This window comes from Mustelus asterias, chromosome 21, assembly GCF_964213995.1.
Source record: "Mustelus asterias chromosome 21, sMusAst1.hap1.1, whole genome shotgun sequence".
Classification (NCBI taxonomy): Eukaryota; Metazoa; Chordata; class Chondrichthyes; order Carcharhiniformes; family Triakidae; genus Mustelus; species Mustelus asterias.
The window spans coordinates 8,225,482-8,252,631 of record NC_135821.1 but is presented as its reverse complement, the minus strand read 5'-3'; the positions used below and the strand labels follow the sequence as shown (position 1 = coordinate 8,252,631).

Genomic DNA, 27,150 nt, shown 5'->3' with positions numbered 1-27,150 from the left:
CTGTGTTTTTCCTGACTTAGCTGATAACGGCTGTGTTACTGAAAGCAACCTCTTCTGGAATAGGGAATGGAAAAATCAACCATACTTCCCATATGTGTTTGAATCCAGTGACTTTACTGGAATGAGAGTCGGTGAGTAGAAGCTTTGCGTGGGTGACATTGTGCTCACTGCTGAGATTCTTCATCAGAAATGGCTGTCAGCCTTCACTTTTCACATTGTACCTTCGCACAGTCTAGGACAAAAGCACAGAGATCTTTTAAATCAAATTAACTAATTTCTAAGCCGCATATCTGCCTATATTTTAGCAGTTATTTAATATGTGTGCAAGCCTGCAGCCTATTCAAATGTTTAGCTGGCCTCTCGTCAACTGCATGAAATTATGTAACTAGCCAAGAGGTAATAGCTGGAAAAGTCGATGTCACTGCTTGGCCTGAATGATTGAATCCATGCCAGTGAAAATATTTCTAGGCTAACAGAATTTCACTTCATTCTGAGGCATTTGCCCATATTACTTTATTTGCACAGTTCATAAAGTGTAAGGATCAAGCACTGTAGCAATTTTCTGTCCGTGTCAATGACCTGTGTTTGCTTCAGAATAAAGTATTTTCCAGTTTCAAAGTTGAGCGAGTGAGAAATAATTTAGTGGAAATTGTCAAATACTTGTGGGAAGTGCTGGCACCTTTAATAGGCAGAGCTGTGTTCAATCTGTTCAGCGAAAGTGACACTAGTTTAATCCTTAGAAATCACCTGCTCTGCTTGGGTCTGTGTGTGCCCTTTTAAAAGGTCAACTCTATAGGCTGGAACAATGAGATGGATAATTTACAATGCCCAGTCGACAGAGGGAGTAGATAGTTGGTGTGATATCCTGTTCTAAAACAGGAAGATCTCAGATTTAATTTCTAATCTGTCCAGATTTAGCTAATTCCATCTGTGGAAATGAAGGGGAGAAGGCCACTGATATTACTGATTGAACTCAAGTGAAGGAGGAAATGGGCCATGTCCTAACCACTATCCGATGGTTCCTCATGGCATCCAGTGAAAAGCACATGGTGTGAATATCAATTCGGATAAGACTGGGAGTCGCTGCAATGGCGAAACTGTCTGCCAGTGCTCACTGACCAGTCACATGAAACATGGCTGTTTGAAAGTGTTACCAAAAGGGGTAATATATAAAACAAAACCAACTTCAAAATTTCTGTAGGATATGGGGTAAGAAGCATTGAGAGGTCACACAACACCAGGTTACACCTGACGAAGGAGCAGCGCTCTGAAAGCTTGTGATTTCAAATAAACCTATTGGACTACAACCTGGTGTCGTGTGACCGCTCATCTTGTCCACCCCAGTCCAACACCAGCATCTCCACATCATAGAAACGGTATTTTAAGGAGTCTGTGAATTCAGCATCAGTTATGGCTCAGTACATTATGAAAAATGCACCAGTATTGGTTAGAATCCCCTTAAGTTTGGTCCTTGCCATTAGATAAGAGACTGGTTTAAATGTGACCTTGATGCTGAGATAATATTGCTTCACAGGAAAGGTTAGCAAGGCATCTTGTTTACTGACCTATACAAGATTGATTTTAGCTTATGCATTGCTGTCCAGTGGTAGAATCTCCAAGAGGAAAGGCTTGTCTTATTTTTATCCAGTAACCAGAAGATCCGCTGGTTGAGTGCAGTTTGTTAATTGACTGCATTGATAGATGGGATCAAGATATTTGCGCATTTGATTAAAAGTGGTGGTATACATCATAAACTAAAGAGAAATTATAAAGCTGCTAATAAAGATCTTGATGTGGAGATGCCGGCGTTGGACTGGGGTAAACACAGTAAGAAGTTTAACAACACCAGGTTAAAGTCCAACAGGTTTATTTGGTAGCAAAAGCCACACAAGCTTTCGAAGCTCTAAGCCCCTTCTTCAGGTAAGTGGGAATTCTGTTCACAAACAGAGTTTATAAAAACACAGACTCAATTTACATGAATAACGGTTGGAATGCGAATACTTACAACTAATCAAGTCTTTAAGAAACAAAACAATGGGAGTGGAGAGAGCATCAAGACAGGCTAAAAAGATGTGTATTGTCTCCAGACAAGACAGCCAGTGAAACTCTGCAGGTCCACGCAACTGTGGGCGTTACAAATAGTGTGACATGAACCCAATATCCCGGTTGAGGCCGTCCGCGTGTGTGCGGAACTTGGCTATCAGTTTCTGCTCAGCGACTCTGCGCTTGATTAGTTGTAAGTATTCGCATTCCAACCATTATTTATGTAAATTGAGTCTGTGTCTTTATAAACTCTGTTTGTGAACAGAATTCCCACTCGCCTGAAGAAGGGGCTTAGAGCTTCGAAAGCTTGTGTGGCTTTTGCTACCAAATAAAGATCTTGTCACTTAGGCTTTCCTTCTGGTTCCGTACGTAGATGTTCCACCTGGTGTGCTTCTCAGGTATTCCTTACACAAAGGTTCCAGGTTTTAAAACTATGCAATTGCTTTTCCTTGCACGCAGGGTTTGAACTGTGGATTTTGCCAGTAACGTTTGATGTATATTAAGGAAGTGTGTTGATCTGTGATGGGCAACCTCGGCTAGTGAATGGGCCGCATTAGTGGCCGCCCTCCATCTCAGTGGGCCGCAAGATTGAAACCAGGCTTGTTCATTAACCATAACCACCATGAATAAGATTAAATACATTTAATACACAGCCAAATATTTCATAATGAGTTATAAAAATGCTTAATTATTTATATATTAATGGAATGATCATCAACTTCAAATTGTAAAAACAAAATAAATATTTACACTTTGGACACAGAGGGAGCTCCCGGTTCTCTCAGTCAATGTTGCGAGCAATCAACACACACCTCACTTCATTTGCCCTTGCTTTAAGTGCAAGTCACTTCACTCATACCGGTGGGGAAAAAATTACATGGATGGAAATCAGCGGAATGTGGCCACTCTATGCTTGGGGGCAATGGTCAGCAAAATATCTTGTGGGCTTCACTCAGACTCAGATGGACTGCACGTGGCCCCCAGGCCACACATTGCTCAGCACTGATGTTGATTGTCCTATAACTGACCTCAAGTGAGGGTGCAAAATAATTAGATGTGCTACTGTCAGTTGCCCCACTTTGAGTGGATGATGCAGAAGAGAATGCGTTAGGATTCCGTTTCACTATCCAGTTACTCTGGATGTTTATGTAACATTGCTCCTGAGATCAAGTCGTTTGCTAACTGGCTATTGGAGTTAATGGGTTAAATGGCCGTGTGGATGAGTACTGGAAGACACCCTGGAAAACTAACAAACAAGTTGGTCACATTCAGGTGAGAGGAGAGGAAAATGTGCTTTTCTTGTTTTCAAGTTTCTCCCATTATCTACACTGAAGTCTGGAACATGCTGTGATTTGCCCCATCTTGTCCAGTTCCTGCAATCCATCCCCTAGTTAGTCCATCTTTGTGCAGGAATCCAAACACAGTATCTGAGTGCATCACTGCTAATCAGGCACTTGTCTGCTGGTCACATGTACTCAATTCCACCAGGAAATTCTAGCTGCACCTTGTATTTCATTAGTTATCCAGTGCTTATTATCTAGCCACATACACAAGATGGGCACTTAAACAAGATACCTGTGAGATTCTGGCATCATTGATCTTTAATTGAATACATTTTTAAGATAATATATTATCTACACAGTATTTTTGTTAATGTAGGTTGGCAAACCAACTGACTGTTGGTAGTGCTACCTCTGTCCTACCAGTCACAAGTGATCTTTTTCATGCTGGAATATATTGAAACATGAAATGCTGAGGAGTCTTGTCAGGGTGGGGTGGATGTGGAGACGGTTCTTTCACTTGTGGGAGAATCTAGAACTAGAGGTCACTGCTTTTAAAAAAAAGGGTCACCCATTTAAAATAACAGTGGGACAAATAATTTCATCGCAGAGGGTTGTGAATTTTAAGAACTTCCTGAAAAGGTGAAAGTAGAGCCTTTGAATATTTTTAATGCAGAGGTGGATAGACTATTAGTAAGCAAGAAGGTGATAGGTTATTTGGAGTAGGCAAATTTGAGGTTACTGTGACTGTAACACTAAATTAGCTTGAGGGGCTGAATGGCCTACACCTCCTTTTCACACGTTTGTATATCTGGACAAGCTTGGTCTAGAATTTCCAACAGAATCTCATTTTTAACACTATTTAATTCTGTGATGAATTGCAAGGCTACGAAGAAAAGGCAGAGGTATACCTTTCTTTGGAAATCCCAGGATTCCACACACCAAACTGCCTGCTTTCCCAATAGCCCTGCCACCTTCCAGGGCACACAAACCCCAGATCCCTCAGCTTTTGAATGCTCCAGTTTTTCAATGTCCTTATCTTGATAGAATTCCTTAGCATTTTTGCTATCACAAAAATAAATAGTTAAAATAGGATCCTATTGAAGTTCTGGACCAAGTATAACCACGATATTCCAGTATGAGCAGTTGAATAGTTCTTGCAGAGAGCCTGCACAAACATGACAGGCCAAAAGGCTACCCATGCTGCAATTATTCTATGATTCTAGGACGGCATGGTGGCACACTGGTTAACACTGCTGCCTCACAGCGCCAGGGACCCTGGTGTGATTCCAGCCTTGGGCCAGTGTCTGTGCGGATTCCGAATGCTCTCTCCGTGTCTGCATGGGTTTCCTCCCACAGTCCAAAATGTGCAGGTTAGGTGGATTGGTCATGCTAAATTGCCTCTTATTGTCTAAAGATGTTTAGGTTAGGTGGATTAACCATGGGAAGTGGGTGGGGTTACAGGGATAGGATGGAGGGGAGGGTCTGGGTGGGATGCTCTTTTGGAGAGTGGATGCAGATTCTTTCTGCACTGTAGGGATTTTATGGTTTCTATGGACTACGCAAATTGTTATGATATAGTTTCTTTTTGATTTTATTTGTTTGAGCTTTTATTTATTTTGAAACTCTGTGCTCCTTTCCCTCCCGACCGTAACTGTGCAATGAGGCTACTTCACCTTGTAATGACAAAGCCTGAAGCTGAAACGTCAGCTTCATTGTCTCCTTCATTACATAGCAATTAGTCTGTGGAATTTGAAATAACAAAAATTGAATTGTCTAGGGTTTAAATATTTAAGGTTCAAAATGACCTTTGTTTATTTGAAAATGAACAAAGACAATGGTGATTTTTTATAAAATGGTTCATCTTAAATTCCACCGTCAAATTCGGTCTTCCTCGAGGTGGATCACCTGATTCTACTCATCACTTTCAAAATGGTGGTGAGAGAGAGATGCTGTCGTGTATGTATTAATCTTTTCTAATTGCTTGTGTTAAATAATTGGTTGTAGAGTCCCTGAATGGCTTAGTGGGTAGCTGGTGAAGTGGTATCAGATTATTGCTAAGCTATAGCTCCACACATTCATGTTGGTGGCTCCATTTCCCTTAATGTCCTTGGCTAGCAAACATCCATTTTGGATTTAAAGTTACTAATTGAACGAGCATCAGCTTTTGCTTGTGGGAATGAGTTCCACACTTCTTTGCCCTTTACATGAAGTAGGCCATTTAGGATGGAAACGAGGAGAAATTCTCTACCCAGAGGGCTGTGGATGTTGAGTCATTGAGTATCTTTAAGACAGATCAATAGATTTCTGGACAAAGAGGGAATTGAGGAATATGGCAATAGGGCAGGAAAATGGAATTGGGGCAGCAGGTTCGAGATACTGTGTGCATTTGCTCTTGCTCCTGTTTCTTAAGTTCCTAACTTCTGTACTGGGCGACCTGGTTTTGATGTTAGGGTTATGGTCCCTTGTCCTAGACTGTTAACACCAGGGGAAATTATTCTCTCTATCTACCTTAAGAATTCCTTTCAACTACTTAAAATATACCAATCAAATAACTCCTTGTCCTTCAGTATTGCAGAGGTTGCAAGCATATAGTTTATCTCTTCTAAGCCTCGGAGCCCCAGTGAATCTGTGTTATACGTCTTCGAAGGCCAGCATATCCTATCTAAATGCAATGCCCAGAACTGTACAGAGTACTGAAGATACTGTCTAACCAAGTCTTTATTTCCTGTTATATTTTCTGGTGTTAATTCATAATTGGGTTAGATTTGACATAGTTATGAAAAAACACCAGAGTAGGAGACCTAAATTGGGAAAGGAAATATTTTACACAGCAGAGATGAGATTTGGCCAAATTGGGCTGGAAATTTGAAGGTAAATGAGTGGCAATGTGATGCATGAAAGGAGGGTTCTGAGCAAATAGCATTGCTAAATATACGAACTGTTGAGGATAATCGTGGAGGAGGTGTCGTTACCAATCCTTACTGATTGTGGTCTGTGGGTTAGGAAGTCTCGGATCCAGTCACAGAGGGAGGAGCCAAGCCCTAGGCCATGGAGGTTGGAGATGAGTTTTGTTGTGATAATGGTGTTGAAGGTTGAGCTGTAGTCAATAAATAGGGAGGAGTCTGACATAGGTGTCTTTGTTATCTAGGTGTTCCAGGGTTGAGTGTAGGGCCAAAGAGATGGCGTCTGCTGTGGCCTGTTGTAGCGATAGGCAACCTGTAGTCAATCCAGGCAGTCCGGGAGGCTGGAATTAATTTGTGCCATGACTAACCTTTCGAAGCACTTCATAATTGAGGGTGAGAGATATGGGACAGATGTTAGAGGTAGGTTCTTTACTCAGAGTAGTAAGGGCGTGGAATGCCCTGCCTGCAGCAGTGGTGGACTCGTCAACGTTGAGAGCGTTCAAGTGGTTATTGGATAAACATATGGATGATATTGGAATAGTGTAGATTAGAGGGGCTTTAGATTGGTACCACTGGTCGGCGCAACATCGAGGGCCGAAGGGCCTGTACTGCGCTGTAATGTTCTATGTTCTATAATGATGGATGTCAGAGCCACTGGACAGTAGTCATTAAGGCATGCTGCCTGGCTTTTCTTTGGTACCGGGATGATGGTCATCTTCGTGAAGTAGGGACCTCAGATCAGTGTAAGCAGTAGTTGAAGATGTTTGCAAATACCCCTCCCAGCTGGTCTGCGCAGGATCTGAGTGCTTGTCCGGGTACCCCCATCCGGGCCAGTTGCTTTCTGTGACTTAACTTTCAAGAAGGCCAAGCTGACGTCTGCAATGGTGACCTCGGATACCGGTTCGGACGAGGCTTCTGGGGCACATGACGTCCTCTCGCTGACTTCTTGCTCAAGATAGGCGTAGAATGCGTTGAGCTCAAATGGGGAGGAGTGCATTGTTGCTGGCGATACTACATGCCTTCACCTTGTAGCCTGTTATGCCATAATTGGTGGGAGTCCTTGTAGCTTGCCTGAGACTCTAGCTTTGTCCGACACTGTCTCTTGACATCTTGGATAGTCCTCCGTAGATCGTCTCTGGATTTCTTGTATAGGCCAGGGTCACCCAACTTGAATGCCTCAGCAAGCAGTGGGTGTCCCTGTTCATCCATAGTTTCCGGTTGGAAAGCACACAGTCTTCTACGCACTTCCTAATGAAGTCTGTTACTGTTGTGGTGTACTCAATCAGCTTGGTCGCTCTTATGGCTCTGCTCCTCCTGATAATGGCCCTAACTCCTCTCACACACTCCCACTGTTAATGGCCCTGCTTCTCTTGCACAGTCACATTGTTAATGATCCCGTTGCTCCTCTCGCACTCTCAATATTCATGGTCCCGCTGCTCCTCTCTCAGTCATTGTTAATGACCCCGTTACTACTCTTGCATCCTTTCACTGATTTGATTTGATTTATTATGTATTAGTATACAGTGAAAAATAGTGTTTCTTGCGTGCTATACAGACAAAGCATACCGTTCATAGAGAAGGAAAGGAGAGGGTGCAGAATGTAGTGTTACAGTCACAGCTAGTGTGTAGAGAAAGATCAACTCAGTGCGAGATAGGTCCATTCAAAAGTCCGATGGCAGCAGGAAAGAAGCTGTTCTTGAGTCGGTTGGTACGTGTCCTCAGACTTTTGTATCTTTTTCCTGATGGAAGAAGGTGGAAGAGAGTATGTCCGGACTCCTCTCACTGTTAATGGTCCCACTCCTCTTGCTGTTAATTTAAAGTTTATTTATTAGTGTCACAAGTAAGGCTTACAGTAACACTGCAATAAAAGAACAAAGAAAATTACAGTGCAGGAACAGGCCCTTCGGCCCTCCAAGCCTGCACCGACCATGCTGCCCGACTTAACTAAAACCCCCTACCCTTGCGGGGATCATATCCCTCTATTCCCATCCTATTCATGTACTTGTCAAGATGCCCCTTAAAAGTCACTACCGTATCTGCTTCCACTACCTCCCCCGGCAATGAGTTCCAGGCACCCACTACTCTCTGTGTAAAAAATCTGCCTCGTACATCTCCTTTAAACCTTGCCCCTCACACCTTAAACCTATGCCCCCTAGTAATTGACTCTTCCACCCTGGGAAAAAACTTCTGGCTATCCACTCTGTCCATGCCTCTCATAATCCTGTAGACTTCTATCAGGTCTCCCCTCAACCTCCGTCGCTCCAGTGAGAACAAACCAAGTTTCTCCAACCTCTCCTCATAGCTAACGCCCTCCATACCAGGCCACATCCTGGTAAATCTTTTCTGTACCCTCTCCAAAGCCTCCACATCCTTCTGGTAGTGTGGTGACCAGAATTGAACACTATATTCCAAGTGCGGCCTAACTAAGGTTCTATAAAGCTGCAACATGACTTGCCAATTTTTAAACTCAATACCCGGCCAATGAAGGCAAGCATGCCGTATGCCTTCTTGACTACCTTCTCCACCTGCATTGCCACTTTCAGTGACCTGTGTACCTGTACACCCAGATCCCTTTGCCTATCAATACTCTTAAGGGTTTACTGTATATTTCCTATCTGTATTAGACCTTCCAAAATGCATTGCCTCACATTTGTCCAACGAAGTTACTGTGAAAATCCCCTAGTCGCCACACTCCGGCGCCTGTTCGGGTACACTGAGGGAGAATTTAGCATGGCCAATCCACTTAACCAGCACGTCTTTCGGAGTGAGAGGGGAAACCGGAGCACCTGGAGGAAACCCACGCAGACACGGAGAACATGCAAACTCCACACAAGTGACCTACGCCGGAATTGAACCTTTGTCCCTGGCACTGTGAGGCAGCAGTGCTAATCACTGTGCCACCGTGCTGCCAGTGTACCACCGTGCCGTCAGTAATGGCGTCGCTCCTCTTGCTGGTAATGGCCCCACTCTCGTGTACTCTTTCAAAGCCCCTGCTCATCTCGCACTGTCTCACTGTTAATGTCCCCATTGGTACTCCTGTGCACTCTCAAAGTTAATGGTCCTGCTGCTTCTCTCGCACTCGTTTTAAAACTGCTTGCCTCTGTTTTTGTCCCTGCTTTGTCCTTGGCTCCTTTTCTTCCAAATTATTGTAAAATCTTTGTTAAATGTCCCTTGCAAGTATTTTTTCATGTTCTTTAATCGTACCATGTAGCCAGGAAGCTTCAGGACTATTCAGTAGCCTATATATTTTGGCACACTGTAATTAATCTTGATGCTCCTGGGCTAAAGGGAGGGAGGATGAGAATCAGGTGGCATTTCTGCACTTAATTGCTATCCAGTAACTCCTGTGGGAAGTGGTGATGTGTGACTGTCGAGTGTCAAATCTCTCGGTAGAGTGGCCAAGGTTAAATACCCTGCTGAGTGATTCACACTGGGAGAATTACCTCTTGGTAGGGTATCGTCTATGACTGGCACCTCTGGTATCGTCTGTGGCTGGCACCTCTGGAAGGCTATATTTAAATTTAGATTTATTATTGTGACATATATTGAGATACAGTGAAAAGTATTGTTTCTTGTGCGCTACACAGACAAAGCATAGAGTTCATAGAGTGCAAAGGGGAAAAGGAAAGGGTGCAGAATATACTAGCAAGAGTAAGCACCAGGGAGAAATTTGCAAAGTAGAATATTTAGGGTGGCACAGTGGTTAGCACTGCTGCCTCACAGCGCCAGAGTCCCAGGTTCAATTCCGGCTCGGTCACTGTGCGGAGTCTGCACGTTCTCCCCGTGTCTGCGTGGGTTTCCTCCGGATGCTCCGGTTTCCTCCCACAGTCCAAAGATGTGCGGGTTAGGTGGATTGGCCATTCTAAATTGACCCTAGTGTCAGGGGGATTAGCAGGGTAAATGCATGGGATTGTGGGGATAGGGTCTGGTGGGATTGTGGTCGGTACAGACTCGATGGGTCGAATGGCGGCCTCCTGCACTGTAGAGGTTCAATAATTGGGCGCCTGGGTTTTGCAGTTTCAAATTTAACTTTTTTCAGTAATTGACCAAGAGCCGTTGTTAAGAAAATGTGTAAAGTTAAATGCTCATTTTAATAAGTGCAGCGCAGAATGAGCAAAAATGAACTTTCTCTACGCAATAAACCTCCACCCCACCAGTGCCAAAACATGGAAACAAAAGCATTATAACACTTTGTCCTTTAGAGCCACTTCACACCACTGTGATTGTGTGTTTGGAACCAGGTTTTGAGTACAAGTATTTTATTTAGCCCAAAGCTGTACCATAAGAGGGCAAAGTGCTTTGAACAACTACTGTTTGCCTGGATACCTTTTATAACACGTGCTTGGAAAGGTCTGTAGTATCTGCTCAGCACGCTGTTTCAGCCACTAAAGGGTTAAAGGAGAAATTGAAGGCATTTGTAAGATGTCTAAAAATACAAGGAATTCGGATTTTACTAACAGACGGGTGGTGGTTTCCAATGAACAAACTGATTTCTTTTTATTTTGGGGGACTGTAAAGCTTTAGCATATGGAGGAAGGAGAGAAACTTTGAGTTTCTAAATGAAGAAAAAGATTCCCCACATGGTCGGTAAGATGTTAAACCTAAAATATTTAGTCCTGGCAGAATAGGAAATGCCGTCTTCATTCACCTCAGGGAGTGCTGGGGGAAGGCAGACATTGGGCTGGCTGCTTCTCACTGAGGATCAGGTATCGGCTTCGGAGACAGTGATGGGAGTGGCTAGTTGTGATTAATAGCCCATGGCATGCAAGGCGGAGCCCGCACGAGCCATCTGGCCAAGATCTGGGAGTTGCTGTAGGGGAGATAACAGGAGAGGGTCCAATCTGTGTCTGAAAGTCAAGCTGGAACAGGGATTACTCAAATTTGCTTTATTTGGTTTATGGAGAGAAAGACGATGGTTTCACAGGTACTCCTCCAGTGTTTTAAGCCGCTATTGTTGGTAAATGTTTGTAGAAAGTGTGTTGAACCATGTGCCTGTGCTGTGCAATTTGTATTTGAACTGAATGAATCATTGCTTCTATTGTCTGCCGAGCTCTGTTCGTTCTGCTGGTTATCAAGGGAGGCAGCAGCTTGCTTGCGTTCCTTGTGCTTTCCATATTCTCGGCCATCAAAACTTGTAAAACGCACCCAAAATCGAACCGTTTTTTAAAAAAATCAATCCGCCTCAGATCAGGTTACTGAAAGCTAGAATAATTTGAACAGACTCGGCTGAATGGGTACAGTAAAAATACACAGGTTTGGTGCTGTGTAAAACCGGAGGTTCAGCAGTCTATTTATTTAAGGAACCCTTTCTCCTTGTCTGTGTACTGCAGTCGTTGAGACAAAGCACAGGATTGTTAACCCTCTGCATGCCGAATTTCCATCTCATGTTAGTCATAAGAGATGTATGTCTATGCTGTGCATTTCCAGAAACCCTATTAACCCATAATGGAGAAATGTGGAGAACCAAACTCTGTGTTTATATGCTCTGAATAAAAAAAAGCAGCCTTTCTGTTCGAAACCTGTATTACTGCCTATTGCTCTTTAGGGTCAAATAATGTAAAGGTTGGTAGCTCCATTTTTATATTCATATTTTGGGCAAATAAAAGATTATTGTCAGTGAGGAGACTGCATGATTTTAATATGTTAGAGTTGTTGTGGCAATGCCATTGCTTTTTCTGACTTCATGCACCTATCCGGTAAGTGTGGATCTATATCTGAGCAAGTGGGTGTAGGCCCTTTTCCTTCTGATCTTTAGCAAACACAAAAGGTAGCAGCTGGGTTTTAAAAGCATGTACGCAGGATCCATTTTTGTGCTTGGAAATTCAGACTGAAGCTGCTAGCTTCTTCGAATATTGACATTTCATTTTTCCAGTTTCATAATGTATGGAAGTGTTGGTTGTTTTTCCTTGCATTTTCTGCAGAGAGTGCCGCACACTGTTATTCCATCAGTCACACAAAGAAGCAGCAGCAATGTTTTCTGCAGTCCGGGGAATGTGCTTCAGGAGACTTTTTATATCCAAAATAGGATAGGAGCCCGGTGATAAAGAGCTGTAATGAAAGAAAGAAAAGGAAAGCAGCATTTGCCACAAAACACAGCCATCTTGACATATTGTGCCCCTATTACCAAAATAAATGTAATTTTTACAATGTTTGAAAGAAAAGGCATTTTAATTTGAAATATTAAAATTCTAGCTATATTGAGGAATATTTTTGAATTTAATGTAACTCATAATCCCATCCATCTCTAGCATTTTGATTGAGTTGTTTGTCATTTGTAATTTGTACCATAACCCACATGAAAGATTTTACTAATTATTTAAACTGAGGAATGATTTTAAATTTCACCCTGCATACAGTGACTTTTAATTCAGACCTAAAGCATTCAGCTTCTTTTAAACGATTATAAAGCATGAAACCTGCATAAATATAGAAAATACAATCCAATGTATGTAACTACACCTTCAATGTTATCCACACACTATGGGATTCCCAGATATTAGCCTTATGGATGATAGGGAAGGTGAAAATAGCCGCAGTTTCCACTCAATGTCATTCAGTAATCTTTGTTGGATATTGAACATAAGAAATACAAGCAGGAGTAGACCATTTGGCCCATTGGGCTTTCTCTGCCATTCTGTACGATCATGGCTGATTATCTGAATTAACCCCACTTTCCTGCCCCTTCCCCATATCCCTTGATTCCCCAAGAGATCAAAAATCTGTTTATGTGTGTGTGTGTACACACTTCAATTGGGCAAGGCTAACACAGCTCTCCACAGTTAAATAGCACGCTAACACCTGTCATCTAGAATGGACACCTTGGAGCTGAGGGCACATGGGAAGTTAAAGCACTGCAAGATTCAGGCCTTCAGAGAGCACTGGGGGGAAATGACTAACGAGAGCAGCTCTAAGTACATTCAAACCAAATGTTTTGCTGCTTTTGCTACACTAAGCCAAAACAGCATTGGTTATTTTAGCTAATTAAAATCTGCCAATTTTAAAGGATGACTTTAGAAATGCTGTAATGAAAATTAATAATTGCTGGTAATCTGAGTGTCTATGGAATAAGTCTTAGTGAGGAACAGATCCTTAGTCAAAAGGTGCAGTTATGCTTTTGTCAAGTTTTTAGAGAGACAACATTACAATGTGTGCATTTACCCCTGATGGATAGAATCATCATATCCCTACAGTGCAGGAGGCCATTGAGCCTGCACCGACAGCAATCCCATCCTATCCTCGTAACCCCACGTATTTACCCTGCTAGTTCCCTTGACAGCAAGGGGGAATTTTACACCGCCGATCAACCTAGCAGAAAATGGACTGTGGGAGGGAATTGGAGCACACGGAGGGAAACCCACGCAGACACAAGGAGAACGTGCAAACGCCACGTAGACAGTGACCCGAGGCTGGAATCGAGCCCGGGTCCCTGACGCTGTGAGGCAGCAGTGCTTGCCACTGTGCCACCATGCAACCCCGGGTCCCTGGCGCTGTGAGGCAGCAGTGCCGCCCAGATAATCAGACTCACTGTTTTATTTCTTTACTGCTGTATAGGCTGATTGCTGAATATTTGCACTATGCAATTTTGTTGAACTTTGTTGAGTTGCATACCAGTTCGCCAGGGAGTGGCTGAATATAAGATTAAGGAGCATTCAGAAGGGTTCTGAAACGGTCAGTGATGTGCCAAAGCATCACCCCAGAAAGCTGATTTTGGGGAGTCTCAACTCTTCTACTTCCAGTGCAATTGAGTAAAACCTCAATATTTGAACTGTTTCCTGAATTTATCCAAATATTTCTATCCCATGTTTAGTGTAATGCAAATATTCACTAAATTCTGGCTGGGGTTTGTGTGTTGGGGGTGCAGGGGTATAAATCTACCATCCTTCACATTTCTATTTAGCAAACTTGTCACACCAGTGACCTGCTTACCACTGTTGAGAGGGCATTGAATTAAATCATTAATACCACATTATCCAAAGTGATTCATGGTTATTATTAATTATTAGAGAAATGTTTGCTTCCATGAAGGTGCTATACTCTTAAAATTAGATAATCCAGGAGGGCTGGTGGCACACTCAACTGGGACTCCAGCGTGCTGCCTTATTGAATAGCAGGAGGTTTGCTTGTACCCACAGTGTTTTACGCACAGTAATGAGTTTCAACTCTGCCTTATTGCTAATTTAGAGGGCAGGAAGAAAAATAAATTAGCCAGGCCGCTTTGGTGCACCTTCCAGCAGTCTGATCAAAGAGGTGCAATAGCTATAATAAAAACAGTAAGAGGTAGAAATCATAATCCATGTAAGCACATCAAGCAATACATCATGTTTTCCCACTCCCCAGCTATCCATGCAGATCAATGGTCCTGCAGGCAATAAAGTAAGAGTTTTAACAACACCAGGTGTTGTTAAAACTCTTACTGTGTTTACCCCAGTCCAACGCCAGCATCTCCACATCATGGCAATAAAGTGGGGCAGACCTGTTCCAAAAACTTGAGCAGAACTCATGGTTGCTTACTGGATTGGCTGGAGGGTGGTGCTGAGACTACTGATGCATTGGATGAATATATGTCAGCTATCCAACCATACAAGCTATCAGTTTCTCAAGATTCTGGCCTAAACCATAGACAGAACTTCCAACAAGGAATAGAGACTTTGGCTCATTTCTGTTTTTTGTCCAGACTGATTCTGTGAACTAGATCAGATTCTTCATTGTCATAGGGGGCCGGGATTGCATACAGGACAACACTCTTCAAAGCCCACAATTCCTTTCTGTTCCTACACTAGGCCTACTGATTTCCATTCAGTAAAGTTTATTTATGAGTCACAAGTAAAGCTTACATTAACACTGCAATGAAGTTACTGTAAAATTCTCCTAGTCGCCACATTCCGGCGTCTGTTCGGGTACACTGAGGGAGAATTTAGCATGGCCAATGCACCTAACCAGCACGTCTTTCGGACTGGGGGGGGAAACCGGAGCACCCGGAGAGAACGTGCAAACTCCACACAGATAGTGACCGAAGCCGGGAATCGAACCCGGGTCCCTGGCGCTGTGAGGCAGCAGTGCTAACCACTGTGCCGCCACCCCTGTGTTCAGCCTGACACAATCTAATTTGGGATTGAACAAACGGGATGGAACCTGGCATCTCCAGGTGTATGTGGATTGGCGCTACCAAACGATAGGCTGTGATATCTGCTGCAGCCTGGATTTCTTGGATCTTCAAAAATCTTACATAATCTTAAACATATTCCATTGGTTGCAGGTTTGAATTAGTTAAAATTTCAGCTGGGCCCAGTGTAGATTTTTGTCTCGTTCATTCACAACAAAGCAGGTGGATTTCACTTGGTTTTTTTTGCAAATCTTTAACCACAACGTGCTGTATACAATGGACAGTGAGACCTCTGCAATGTTCAGACTGCAGAGTCCCAGCCGTGTCGTGAGTTATTCAACTAAGTGTACTTCTTTGCAAGGTGCTTTAAGTAGTTTGCTACATTGAGAAATGATGCAAGCCACTTAGCTTCATTTGCATTCTGGTGTTGCCAACAACAAAGTTTGTAATTTTGCTCTTTGATTGGTATCTTGTTCATTTGAACCGGAGTCATTGCTTATACACAGTCTGTAAAAGCCATGCAGTGCCACTGATGCAGTAACTTCAGTCTACTTGGTTACTGAAATTGCTAATATGTAGATAACATTGAGATGAGACAAAAGTTGATAGAAAAATACTTTCAAAGTGCTGGGATATCTCGGGGCTAAGAAAGGTAACTACATATCATTTCGGACAAGTGCTTAAGCTCAATTTGTCTCCATCAGAGTTTATGCTCCACACATGTTCCTTTATCTAACCTTTTATTAGTCTTAACTTCTATCCCTCGCCCTCATGTACTTAGCGAGCTTTCCCTTAAGTACATCTGCTGCGTGTGTATATTCCATTCTGATTAAAGAGGTTTCTCTGGAATTTCCAATTGGATTTAGTAGTGCCTCTCCTCTTTCTCCCCCTTGGTTTTGGATTTCACCACTTCCACAACCCTAAACATTTTCTCGATGTCTACCCTGTCAATCCCCTTTCACAATTTTAAAGACCCCTATTAGGTCACTTCCACCTCTTCAATCTTTCTTTATGATTAGAACCTCTCCACGGTGGAATTTTGGTGTCATTATCTGAAATTTCCTATTTTAATGTAAGAGCAATCTGATCTCCGTGTCTTATTGAATCTCAGACATTTTCAAGTGCTTCATATACAATTTTTTTTGGAATTCTGATAACTATTACATGGGCAAATGTGAAACTATTTAACGCACAGCAATGAGATGAGTATGCAGTTAATCTGTTTTTTTGGTGGTTGAAGTTTCTCTAAGGCATCTTCAGCATTTACCTGAGCACTGGAAGAAAGAACTGTTAACATCCTGGTTTTAACATCCTAGCTGAAAAACAACAGCTTTGACAATTTAGCACTCCCTCAGTACTGCAGGGTTGGCTTAAATTATGAATGGAACTTGAACACAACCTTCTAACTCAAAGTGGGAACCTTGATGACTGGTATTGAAATGTACTTAATATGAAACATTTAGATAATGTATTCCTAATAGTTATCCGTGTTGGATTCTGTGATGTGCTTATTTGAAAACCATTCAGAAAAGTTCATAAATGAACATAACTCCTAATCTAGGAATCAAAATGATACAGTGATCAGATCAGCCATGATCTTATTGAATGGCGGGGCAGGCTCGAGGGGCTAGATGGCCTACTCCTGCTCATTTCTTATGTTCTTATTAGTGCAGAAGAAACTATTCAACCCATCGTGCACTGCTGGCTCTTTGCAAAAGCTGTCCAATTAGTCCCACTCCTATTGACCTGGTCAGTGTATGCCTTTAATTGCAGTCCTGTAAGTTACTAGTTATTGAGGTATTTCAGGTTACTGTAGTTCTAAATTATGTTTTACAAATTTGTAGAAGCAAATTTTCAAGAAGCAGTTATAGAATCACAGAATCCCTACAGTACAGAAGTAGGCCATTCTGCCCATCAAGTCTGCACCGACTCTCTGACAGAGTATCTTATCCAAGCCCTCTTTCCCTGCACTATCCCCATAACCCCACACATTTACTGTGGCAAATCCCCCTAACCTTCACATCTTGGGACACTAAGGGGCAATTTAGCATGGCCAATCCACCTAACCTGCACATCTTTGGACTGTGGGAGGAAACCGGAGCACCCGGAGGAAACCCACGCAGACGTGGGGAGAACGTACAAACTCTACACAGGTAGTGACCCAAGTCGGGAATCGAACCCGGATCTCTGGTGCTGTGAGGCAGCAGTGCTAACCATTGTGCCACCCCATTTAGCTCTTGAGGTGAAGGGGATCAAAGGATATAGAGGGAAGGCGGGATCAGGCTGTTGAGTTGGATGACCAGCCATGATTACTATGATTGGTGGAGCAGGCTTGAAGGGCCAAATAGCCTGTTCCTGCTCCTATTTCCTATCATTCTATATATTTAACCAGAAGTAACCAACCAGTTTTATTTGAGTGCAAGATCAGACCTGGATCTGGTTCACCAGCAGGCCAATAGGACCTTTCCATAGAATCATAGAATCTCTACAGCGCAGAAGAGGCCATTTGGCCCATCGAGCTAGGGGTGAATTGTCTTCATTTCCAGGGAAATTCAGCTGTTGAAAGGAAACTCATTGCAAAGATGGTGACTTTAGTGTTGTTGTTTCTGGCAGTTTGTCACTATGTGGGTTAATCCAGAGCTTTAGTTAAAACAGATTCAGTTGTAATTTTAAAAAGGGAAATGAATAAATACTTAAAGGGGAAACAATTGCAAGGCGATAAGGAAAAGATCAGAGGAGTTGGATAGCTCTTTCAAAGAGCCAGTACTGACACGATGGGCTGTGTGGCTTCCTTCTGTGATTCTCTGATTTTAATTCATCTGCTGACGATGTAGTTCAAACAGGGCAACAGGGGCTTTAATAATTTAGATATCCGAGTAAGTCACAATGTTCCACTTGCCATTTTGAATCGAGGAATGATGTTCAGAAGACCGAGGATAGATTTCAACAGTGATGTTCGAATAGTCTCTGGTAAAGAGGTGATGATCATTGATCCTTGGAAAACACATTAATATCAGGGAATTAATTCAATCTTAGAGGAGATTGATCTTCAATGAAGAAATGGTTTTAAAATATTTTTGCTTAAGAAGGAAGAAGAACTGTAATTCCTCTCAATCGGGTCCATTAGCCTAGTGGTTAGAGTCATAGAGGTTTACAGCATGGAAACAGGCCCTTCGGCCCAACTTGTCCATGCCGCCCTTTTTTTTTAAACCCCTCAGCTAGTCCCAGTTGCCCACATTTGGCCCATATCCCTCTATACCCATCTTACCCATGTAACTGTCTAAATGCTTTATAGAGTTATGTTTCTAATAACCCAGACATTAAGAGATAAAACCACCACATTCTGAAATTGAACTGAATTGAGCTGTACTACACCAATGTCTTCTGGGAAGCTAAGTTACCATTCACTACCTGTCTGGCCCACACGTGATGCTGATTCGAGATGGTTGACTCTTGGTGTTCTTGGGGCGACTGGGAATGGTTGGTAACACTGATATGACACTACCTTGTCAGTATTACGCACATGCCAGAAACAAATATTAACAAGTGACTGTGATAATGTGCCTTGATTTGATTTGCACTTTTGTTTCTTTAGTTTGTAAATGAATAGAAAGTTTCCAGTTCCTTTTTGTGAAGACTCCCCCGAACGTGAGAAACCGATTCCCAGTGAAACTTCATAGCAGCAGCTGAATTTAGTACGTTGGAGAAATAAAGCAACATATCTATTCGAAGGAAAATGAACCATATGCAGTTTATTGGCAGCATCACTTAAGGGATGAGAAGAGATTAGGCCTTGTTTTCCTTTTGAGGCTAAACGAGGCTGGGCAGTACTTGAATGACGTCTCTTTATAAAAATGAACTGTTTATATTTCAGGATTTTCAACTTTGGTCAGATGTACAAAGGAGCAGAGTGGCCAATGTTGACTTGTTTGAACACAGCCCTCTCATAATATGTTGCTGTTTACACACCATTTCCAACAGACACATTTAACCTTTCCTTTGCCAGTTTTCTTTCTCAATTTCAATTTAACACAGCAGAAGAGAATAAGAAAGGAAACAAAATACAAAGTTTTTCATTTTTGTTAAAAAAAAGTATTATTGTCCTTTTGAAAATCATGAGATTCTAGCAAACTACACGTTCCCACTCACAGTTATGAAAGAAATCACAGCCATCTTGCAACTGATATGTCACTTTAGGCTTTAAATTTAGAGAGTTTAAAGTGTGGACTGTCTGTCTTTTGAACCTTTGAGCTATAGCTGTCAGTTTCTCACCTGGGTCACAGACAATATATGTAGGGAGCCCTGGGTCTTGGTTGAAGAAAGAAAGGTGATGCCGTGTTAAAAGCATTGGTGAAAGAAATTGGATATTTTCAATCCACTCATCAGAAAGTGGCAGTTTCAGCTTTGGACAATTATTCTGCATTTGCTTCAGAAAATATTCACAGATGTGTGTAACAGCGATGTTAACATTCCCAGTGGAACAAATCCATCCCAGACTACTTACTCATGTCTGAATACAATATCTTCAGCTTTGTCTGAGCCTCTGGGTTGCTGGAATCAGTTCGATAAACAGAAATAATACTGAGGATCAATCCAGATTGGGATAGTGGAAAAGTTCATTACTGTTTTTCCTTTTGCATGCAGCCAGAATTAACCCCTTCAGTTGCATTCCCAATGTTTTGTTGCGTGGAAAAAGTCATCCCGAACAAAATACAATGTGTTTAAAGCTAACAGAGTTGATATTTACAGAATGTGGTTTGGATTTTATCTATCGTTACCCGAGAAATTCAAATCCTCAGTCCGTTATTTGGAGGCACTATCCCACACTCTTCTCGGGTATTATTTATTAATAGCTGTAGACTTCTAAAACTCATTGAATGAAGTTGACCAAGTGGTGCAAGCATTCCTGCACAAAGCTGCTGAGGGACTTGGTTCAAATTGCAGCCATGGCTAATTCGTGCCTTCCCCCTTTCTCTCGGCTGAGTTGTTGAAAGTCGCATTGAGCAAAGGTGCAACTCGTCCAGACTTTCAAAAAATGGAGTGAAATTTAGAAAATTTAAATCTGGATTATTGGCAGTACATATTTTTAGTTGAAATGTTTTAAATGCAACATGCTTTTTTTCAAAAAGAAGCTTTTTCATACAAGAAATCTTCTGGAAATTAATTGAACTGGAATCGTTTGACTGGTTGGTGAGGCATGAAGACTGACACAAGTCGTTGCAATCTTCTCGATCTAGATTAAATTGTCTGGCAGTCTGAATGGGGTGGATTCATTGGCCATAGTTGCCACCTTGAAGCTCCAAGTCGCATTCTAATGTGGCTGTGCAGCATAAATGAGTCACAAGATGAAGTAGTTGTGCTGAATAAAGTAGGTACAAGCAGTGCAAGCATACTTCAGTTGTCTTTTTCATTGTACTGCTTTAAACATCTAATAGTTTCCTGTGAGAAAATTGGTCCAAATGTGATGGAAAGAAATACCATATTTCTTCCCTCTGTTAATTAAGATTTATCGGGGAAATGGTTGAGGTTTATGATAGAGTGTTGGGAAAATCTCAGCCCCGTTGAAATGCAGGGACCTGTTATAGTCAAAGACATCAAATATATTTTTCAATCAAACTGATCAAGCCTGACTCCAGGTTTGAACCAATTATTGAATGCTGCTTGCTGAAAATAGGCATTTATTGGAAGTGAGACGTCTCAGATCTATCAAATTTTAACCAAGAATTATACATCTGAATTACACTTTCAGATTAGGTGATAAGACAAACTGTATCAGTCAGGATAGCATGGGAATAAAACATGATGTTCCTCCTTTTGAGAGAATTAAACTGCAATCGAATTACATGATCTATTGAAGTATGTGTTCCAAAGCAAGAAAGGTAAGATTGCCAGATACTAATCTTCTCACTACAAAGACTCAATGGGCAAATGCAGTATATAGTGCATCACTGAGACCTGCAATCCTGAAAGGTTCCAAGTTTGATTCCTAGTCTCAATGAGCTCAGAACTGGTGCAGTTGGCCTTGGACTTCCCTGCCCTCTCCTGGTTACTAATCAGCAACTTGCACTGGAGTGAATGAGTCAGGTTTAGCAATAATGAACTTCATCAAACTGAACACTAGGCAACACTATGCAGGTTTATGTACAAAGCAGCTAGTTGAGCAAAGTATTAGGTTGCAGTTGTCTGTATCCTTGGTTAGATGGGACATAAGTGACACCGCTGCTGGAAGTATGCACATTGGTATCTTTATGTGGTCAACGTTTTATTTTGTTAAGGAGTTTGATGCTTTCTTCCAGGTAGAGAAAACCAAAAACATGAGATCCTTTGATTGCTGCCACAGCTCAGTACCTAGAGGGCTGGCAGCTGCTCTTGCAGTAACCTCCTCAGGTTTGAGGATGATGAGAGGGAGTCTTAAAAAAAACTTGCATAAAAGATGTTTATTAAACTGCTAGTAATAATCTGATGCTTTCAAAACTGAAACGTTGTTGGAAGCAGAATGCAGGGCTTATCTGAATGTAGTGGCATTCTGAGTACAAGACTAAAGATTTCAGATGAGGGTCTCTCTCTTTTTCTTCCTAGTTCCACCCTTTTATTCTGGATTCCTAGTGTTCATATTAAAATGGATTAATTGGGAATTATGGATCGCTGAATAATTATTTGTTTTGGCGAGATTACTACACTTTTTCCTGGAAACATTTACTTTGTTTTCTTTAATGCATTATGATGTTTAGAATTGCTGTCGTAACTTGGTTTCAAAAGCAATGCATGTCTGCTACCACCTACAAGGCAGTAATGTGCTGTAAAATGATATGGGTAAGGAAATCTGAAATCCTAGTTAGGAGGAGAAGGTGAACCATGTTACAATGGACACTAGCGTTAATGAAATAGAAACACCCACTAACAAAATAGTTAGTGCAAAGATTGCTGATATCTGTAAAATTACATTTTGCACCGAGCGGATTGAGCGTGTTAGTAATGAGGACACCAGACATCTTGGAAGTGAATCGGCTGCAGCAGTGGAAAGTTCTGCATGACGCATGCTGAAATGTGTTTTTCATTAGCAACTGCCTTTGGCAAATTCTGTGAATTTCTTTACCATTGCTTTTGGAGTTCTTTATGCAATTAACTCTATCTGTATTAAACATTTTATGGTTTTCTTTTGTGTTCCTTAAGTGTTAGCGATATCTTCAAGTAAATTCCTTTCGAAAGGATTCAACCTCAATCAAATAGAAATCCGGTACCAATTACCACTAAGATGTCTAATTTATGTTAGTTCAGTTTTGGCAAACAGATCGAGTGCCTCATGGTAATGGAACACAATTGTAAGAAGAATCGGCACCGTAAAACATGCTTGATATAAACTGAGATGAAGTTTTAATGGACAGCAAAATCCAGGGTCTGACACGCAACCATTTCTTGTCTATCTTTTTCAACCCACTCCACAACTGCCTGAAAAGAAGTACTGTGATAAGAATGAACAGCACAAAGTCCAGAATAAGTATTTGGTGTATCAATCTCATCATGGTGATAATCAAACTCTGAATTCCAGTATTTTGTAAATAAAATTTGCCCTTTTCCCCGTGGCTGAAAGAGAAAATGTCTCACCTTGTGTGACGCTCAGTTATTTAGAAACCTAGTTAAGATTTGGCTCCTGGTCTGTACTGAGTCAGTGAATTAAAGTTGGTTGGCAGAGAAGGCACCACAATTGGTTTCAGGGTCCTGGACTCTGCCAGAGTCCCACTCCTGATGAACATCTAGTGACTGCATTAGAAAAGAATTCTATAATGCAAATGAGGTTTCTACAATATCTTCAATTTTCAAGTGCCTGGCACTTACAAGATCCACACTTCAGGTGTTCAGCCTCTGAAAAACAGCATTAAACATGATTGTTGCTATTAATGTCGGCAATTTTCTGTTAAGACTATTTCAAGCCACTCTCCTTTATGTCAATTGTAAAGGAAGCAATGCCAAAATGACCTTCATACAGCTCTCTCCGAGATTTATATTGTAGTTGATGAATAGACTGTAATTTTCTAAGTCTGCCTCCAAGCCTCCCAACAACCGGCGAGGAGTGCAGGCAGATGACAATATAAAAGATGATTTGAATCAACTCTGCAAATTTTAAAAATTGAAATGGTTAGTTTGAGATTTGACATTGAACCAGTTGTGTGCATCAGTGTGCTGTGTGTCATGGTGCTGGTTTGAGTCGAGATGCAAGCGTGCTGACTCACTGAGCTGGCTCGTCACATTAACAGTCCGGAGGGGAACTGGGTATTCCAAAACACAAGGCGCCCAGCAAATATGGGTTTGTGGTTTGTGGCAGTCGAACTGTGTATTTTCAGAATTGCCATTAACGATGGGAAACTCTTGTTGACAGTCAGTAGCATATGTACAAATCGAAAATGTTTTTACAGTTAGAGAGGAAAATGAGGAAATTGCAGGTGCATATTGTAGTTCCCCCAACTGAAGTGCTGACTCACTGAAGCAGCATTTTGGTTCAGAGGCAGAATGGGACAAGGTTATTGTATGCGTCACTGTGCTGAGCCCCAAAGGGGGAAAATTACTTGCATTAATGCAATATTTTATCTATAATTCAGGACATCACAAAATACTTCCTAGCCAATGAATTACTGTTGAATTGCAGTCTAGACAGCAACATTTTGCACACATCACCTTCCTGCAAAATAATAGCTAATAATTTAATCAGTTTTGATATTGATTGAAGGCGAAAGCAAGGAAGTTTGGGTGAACCTTTTATACAACACGGTGCAACCTTAACTGGGGTAATGCATCTACTTCTGGGCACCACTCTTTAGAAAGGATGTAAAGGCTTTTGTGAGGGTCTGGAAATATTTAGGAGAGTAATTCCAAAGATGATGGACTTAGTTACTTGGATGAATTGAAGTAGCTGGGACTGTTTTCCTTAAGAGAAGAGAAGTTTGAGAGGAGATTTGATAGAGGTATTCAAATCATGAGGGGTCCGGACAGAGTAGGTAGAAATTGTTTCCATTGACGGCGGGTGGGTGAGAACCAGAGAGCACAGATATAAATTGATTGGCAAAATAACCAGAGGTGACATGAGGAAGAACATTTTACACAGAGTGGTTAGGATCTGGAATGCACTGTCTTGAGTGTGTGATGGAGGCAGATTCAGTTGTGGCTTTTAAGAGGGAATTTTGAATACTGTAATTTTCTGAAGAGAAAAGGTTTTCAGGGCCTTTGGGAGGGGGGGGGGGGGAATAAGGCAGGGAAGAGTAATTAGCTGCATTGCTCTGGCAGAGAATGGGAGACGAGATCAGCCAAATGGATCCTGTGCTGTAACCATTCTTTGATTCTAAAATGTTGGCAAATGGGAGATGGGAGAATCAGTGTTCCAATTCAAAAAATCCCACCTGCAAAGCAGGTTGTGGGATTCAGGCTGCTCCTCCATTCTTGGTTAAAGTAGCAGCCAAGATTATATGTTCAAGTCATGAAGTGGAGCTTGACCAGACAGCCTTCTGACTCGGAATAAGAAGTTCCAGTAGCTGAGGCACACTGATGTTCAAAAGTACAAAATGGCTAATTCAGCGAGTTGTACTGAGTCAGAGATCTGAAGAAGGGTCATCCAGACTCTAAACGTTGGCTCTATTCTCTCTCCACAGATGCTGTCAGACCTGCTGAGATTTTCCAGAATTTTCCATTTTTGTTTCAGATTCCAGCATCCGCAGTAATTTGCTTTTATCTTAGTATGTTTTAACTCTAAAGGAAATAAAATTATGAACATTGGTAATTCCACGATGTGAATGCAATGAGGGTAGATAACAGATGGAATATCCGCAATCTTGTTTAATATCCTTTCACCATTGGGCATGGCACTTGTTGGTTTCAGAAGATGGCAATATAAAATACAGTTCCACTTTTATGATGGGCTTAGAGGTAATTATTTATTGGATATTCGATTCGGCAGTATGTAATTTTGTAGAATCAGGTTGTGAAGGAAAACCGTCAGTAATTTTCTCCATTGTTGTGTTCTAAGTCTATTCCATCTTTGTAAAGGAATGATGACTGTGATTAACGCATGTTGTCCTTTTGTATAAAGACTTCATCACTCCCACCTCTCTCCCCAAGACAGACAGAGAGAATTGATCCCTTGTTTATGGGTGGTTGTGGTTATTCTGATGACCGAGTTGAATGGAGTATCAGCGACTGGTCACATTGTCTGCTTCTGGCTGCTTATTGTCCTGTTTTTTTTTTAAATGATTGGACTGTGAATCTCTCAAGTGGCAGCCACTAGAGAAAATTAATTCAGTTAACTCACAAAAAGAAGCTAAACTGCTCTTGTGTTGCTATCAAAAGACAATAATAGTGTAAACCCAAAGATTTTAATTTCTCTTGTATTGTGTGAAACTTGTTCTAGTGTCTCTGGTTCACTGGAAGTCCAGCCAGCTGCAAGGTTAATGTGAAATTATGTGAACTCAATGATACTGCTGATTGGTATGACCTCATGAATAGAGGACATCCCAGCTGCAAGATATATAGAAGCATTGATTACAAAAGCAAGAAATGATCTTGGATGTGTTCAAGACATTAATTAGACCATGGTTAAAGTACTCTAGGTACTTGTTTATCGGAAAGATATTTTAGCTATGGAAAAAGTACAGCAAAACTGCACTAAAACGATAGGTTGGATAACCTTTAACTGGCTTACCTTTTGTCCTTTGTTATGGCTTGTAGAAGCTACCCTGATGCAAAGTTGATTACTCTGCAGCTACCTGGTTTATCCCTCTCTTCCTTTTTGATCAGAGGCTTCATATTCGTAACCTTCAAGTCTTCAGGTGCAACTTTCACAGACAAGGATGCTGTACTATTATCTCTGATTTTCTACAGTTTAGGATTTTTAGAATTTAGACTTCCACCAATTTTACAATACTCCTTCCTTGCTTGTAATTACCTTACCTCATTGATCTACTTGCTTTTCTTGTACACTTTTTCTTCCCTCTACCATATAATTCTCTAAAATCAGAGACGTTTAATATCTTCATTATATTTCCTTTTTCCTCTTCAATCGGCCCTTTTTTTCAGTCATGCTTTTAGTTGCGGCTTATTAATTCCTTTTCCATTTCTTGTGTGATGATACTGTGCTATTAACATATTTTATGTTTAAGGGGGGATTGCTTTTAGAGGCAGTGTTTTGTTACAAGCAGTTGGCTTGTCTGACAGGAATGCAGCAGATGCTGAGAAAGCAGGATAATTACTCATTTTAATCATGTAAGTGTTTATTTAGCAGAAGGTGGGGTCTGCTTTTCATTAAAGTAATATGGTGAGTTAGCCACACGGACATAGTCGTGTGATACTAAAAATGGGAGGAACTAGGCTTGTCGGAAAAAGCAGTTTAATTTTCATTTTAAAAATAAAGAGCAGTTGCTTTCTGGAACTGGAACTGGATTTCTGGAACTGGTAGAAGTTTTCTCAAAGCTCCAATACTATTAACAAAGGTTAAAGCAAGTATACCTAGGTTTTGCTAACTGTGTTTGAAGTGTGTTTAAGTCTATAAGAGAAATTTTGCTTAATTGAAACTAACATAGTGATAAGTTAAAACTTACTGTTTCTTTTCTGTAAGGGGATTTTCTGGGGCGTCCCTCACAGCTAACACAAAGACTTGCGAAAGATAGTATGCAGTTAAAGACGTTCCCTGGTGTTCTTTATTTGACCAACACACATTGGGAGAGAGATGGTCAGAGGATTCCAACTGTCTCTCTGATGCTACATCACATGAGCACAACAGATATACATTTCTGAAGATTCGACCCCCCTGCCCCACCTGTCATCCAAACTGGAT

The 27,150-nt window shown here is 41.5% G+C and overlaps 1 protein-coding gene across 28 annotated transcripts in view; it reads left to right on the top strand.

Moving 5' to 3' along the window:
* The window catches only part of LOC144509076 (RNA binding protein fox-1 homolog 2-like), a 295,347-nt gene that overhangs the window by 192,748 nt on the left and 75,449 nt on the right, over positions 1 to 27,150 (top strand). The window contains exon 1 of one of the 28 annotated variants that reach the window (XM_078237396.1): positions 11,019 to 11,153. The exons of 26 other annotated variants lie outside the window; for them this stretch is intronic. In XM_078237396.1, the coding sequence (XP_078093522.1) occupies positions 11,127 to 11,153 (27 nt within the window). In that variant the 5' untranslated portion in view covers positions 11,019 to 11,126. Of the gene's footprint in view, positions 1 to 11,018; positions 11,154 to 27,150 lie in introns of those variants that run through there. One more of the 28 variants, XM_078237407.1, reaches the window with a different exon arrangement.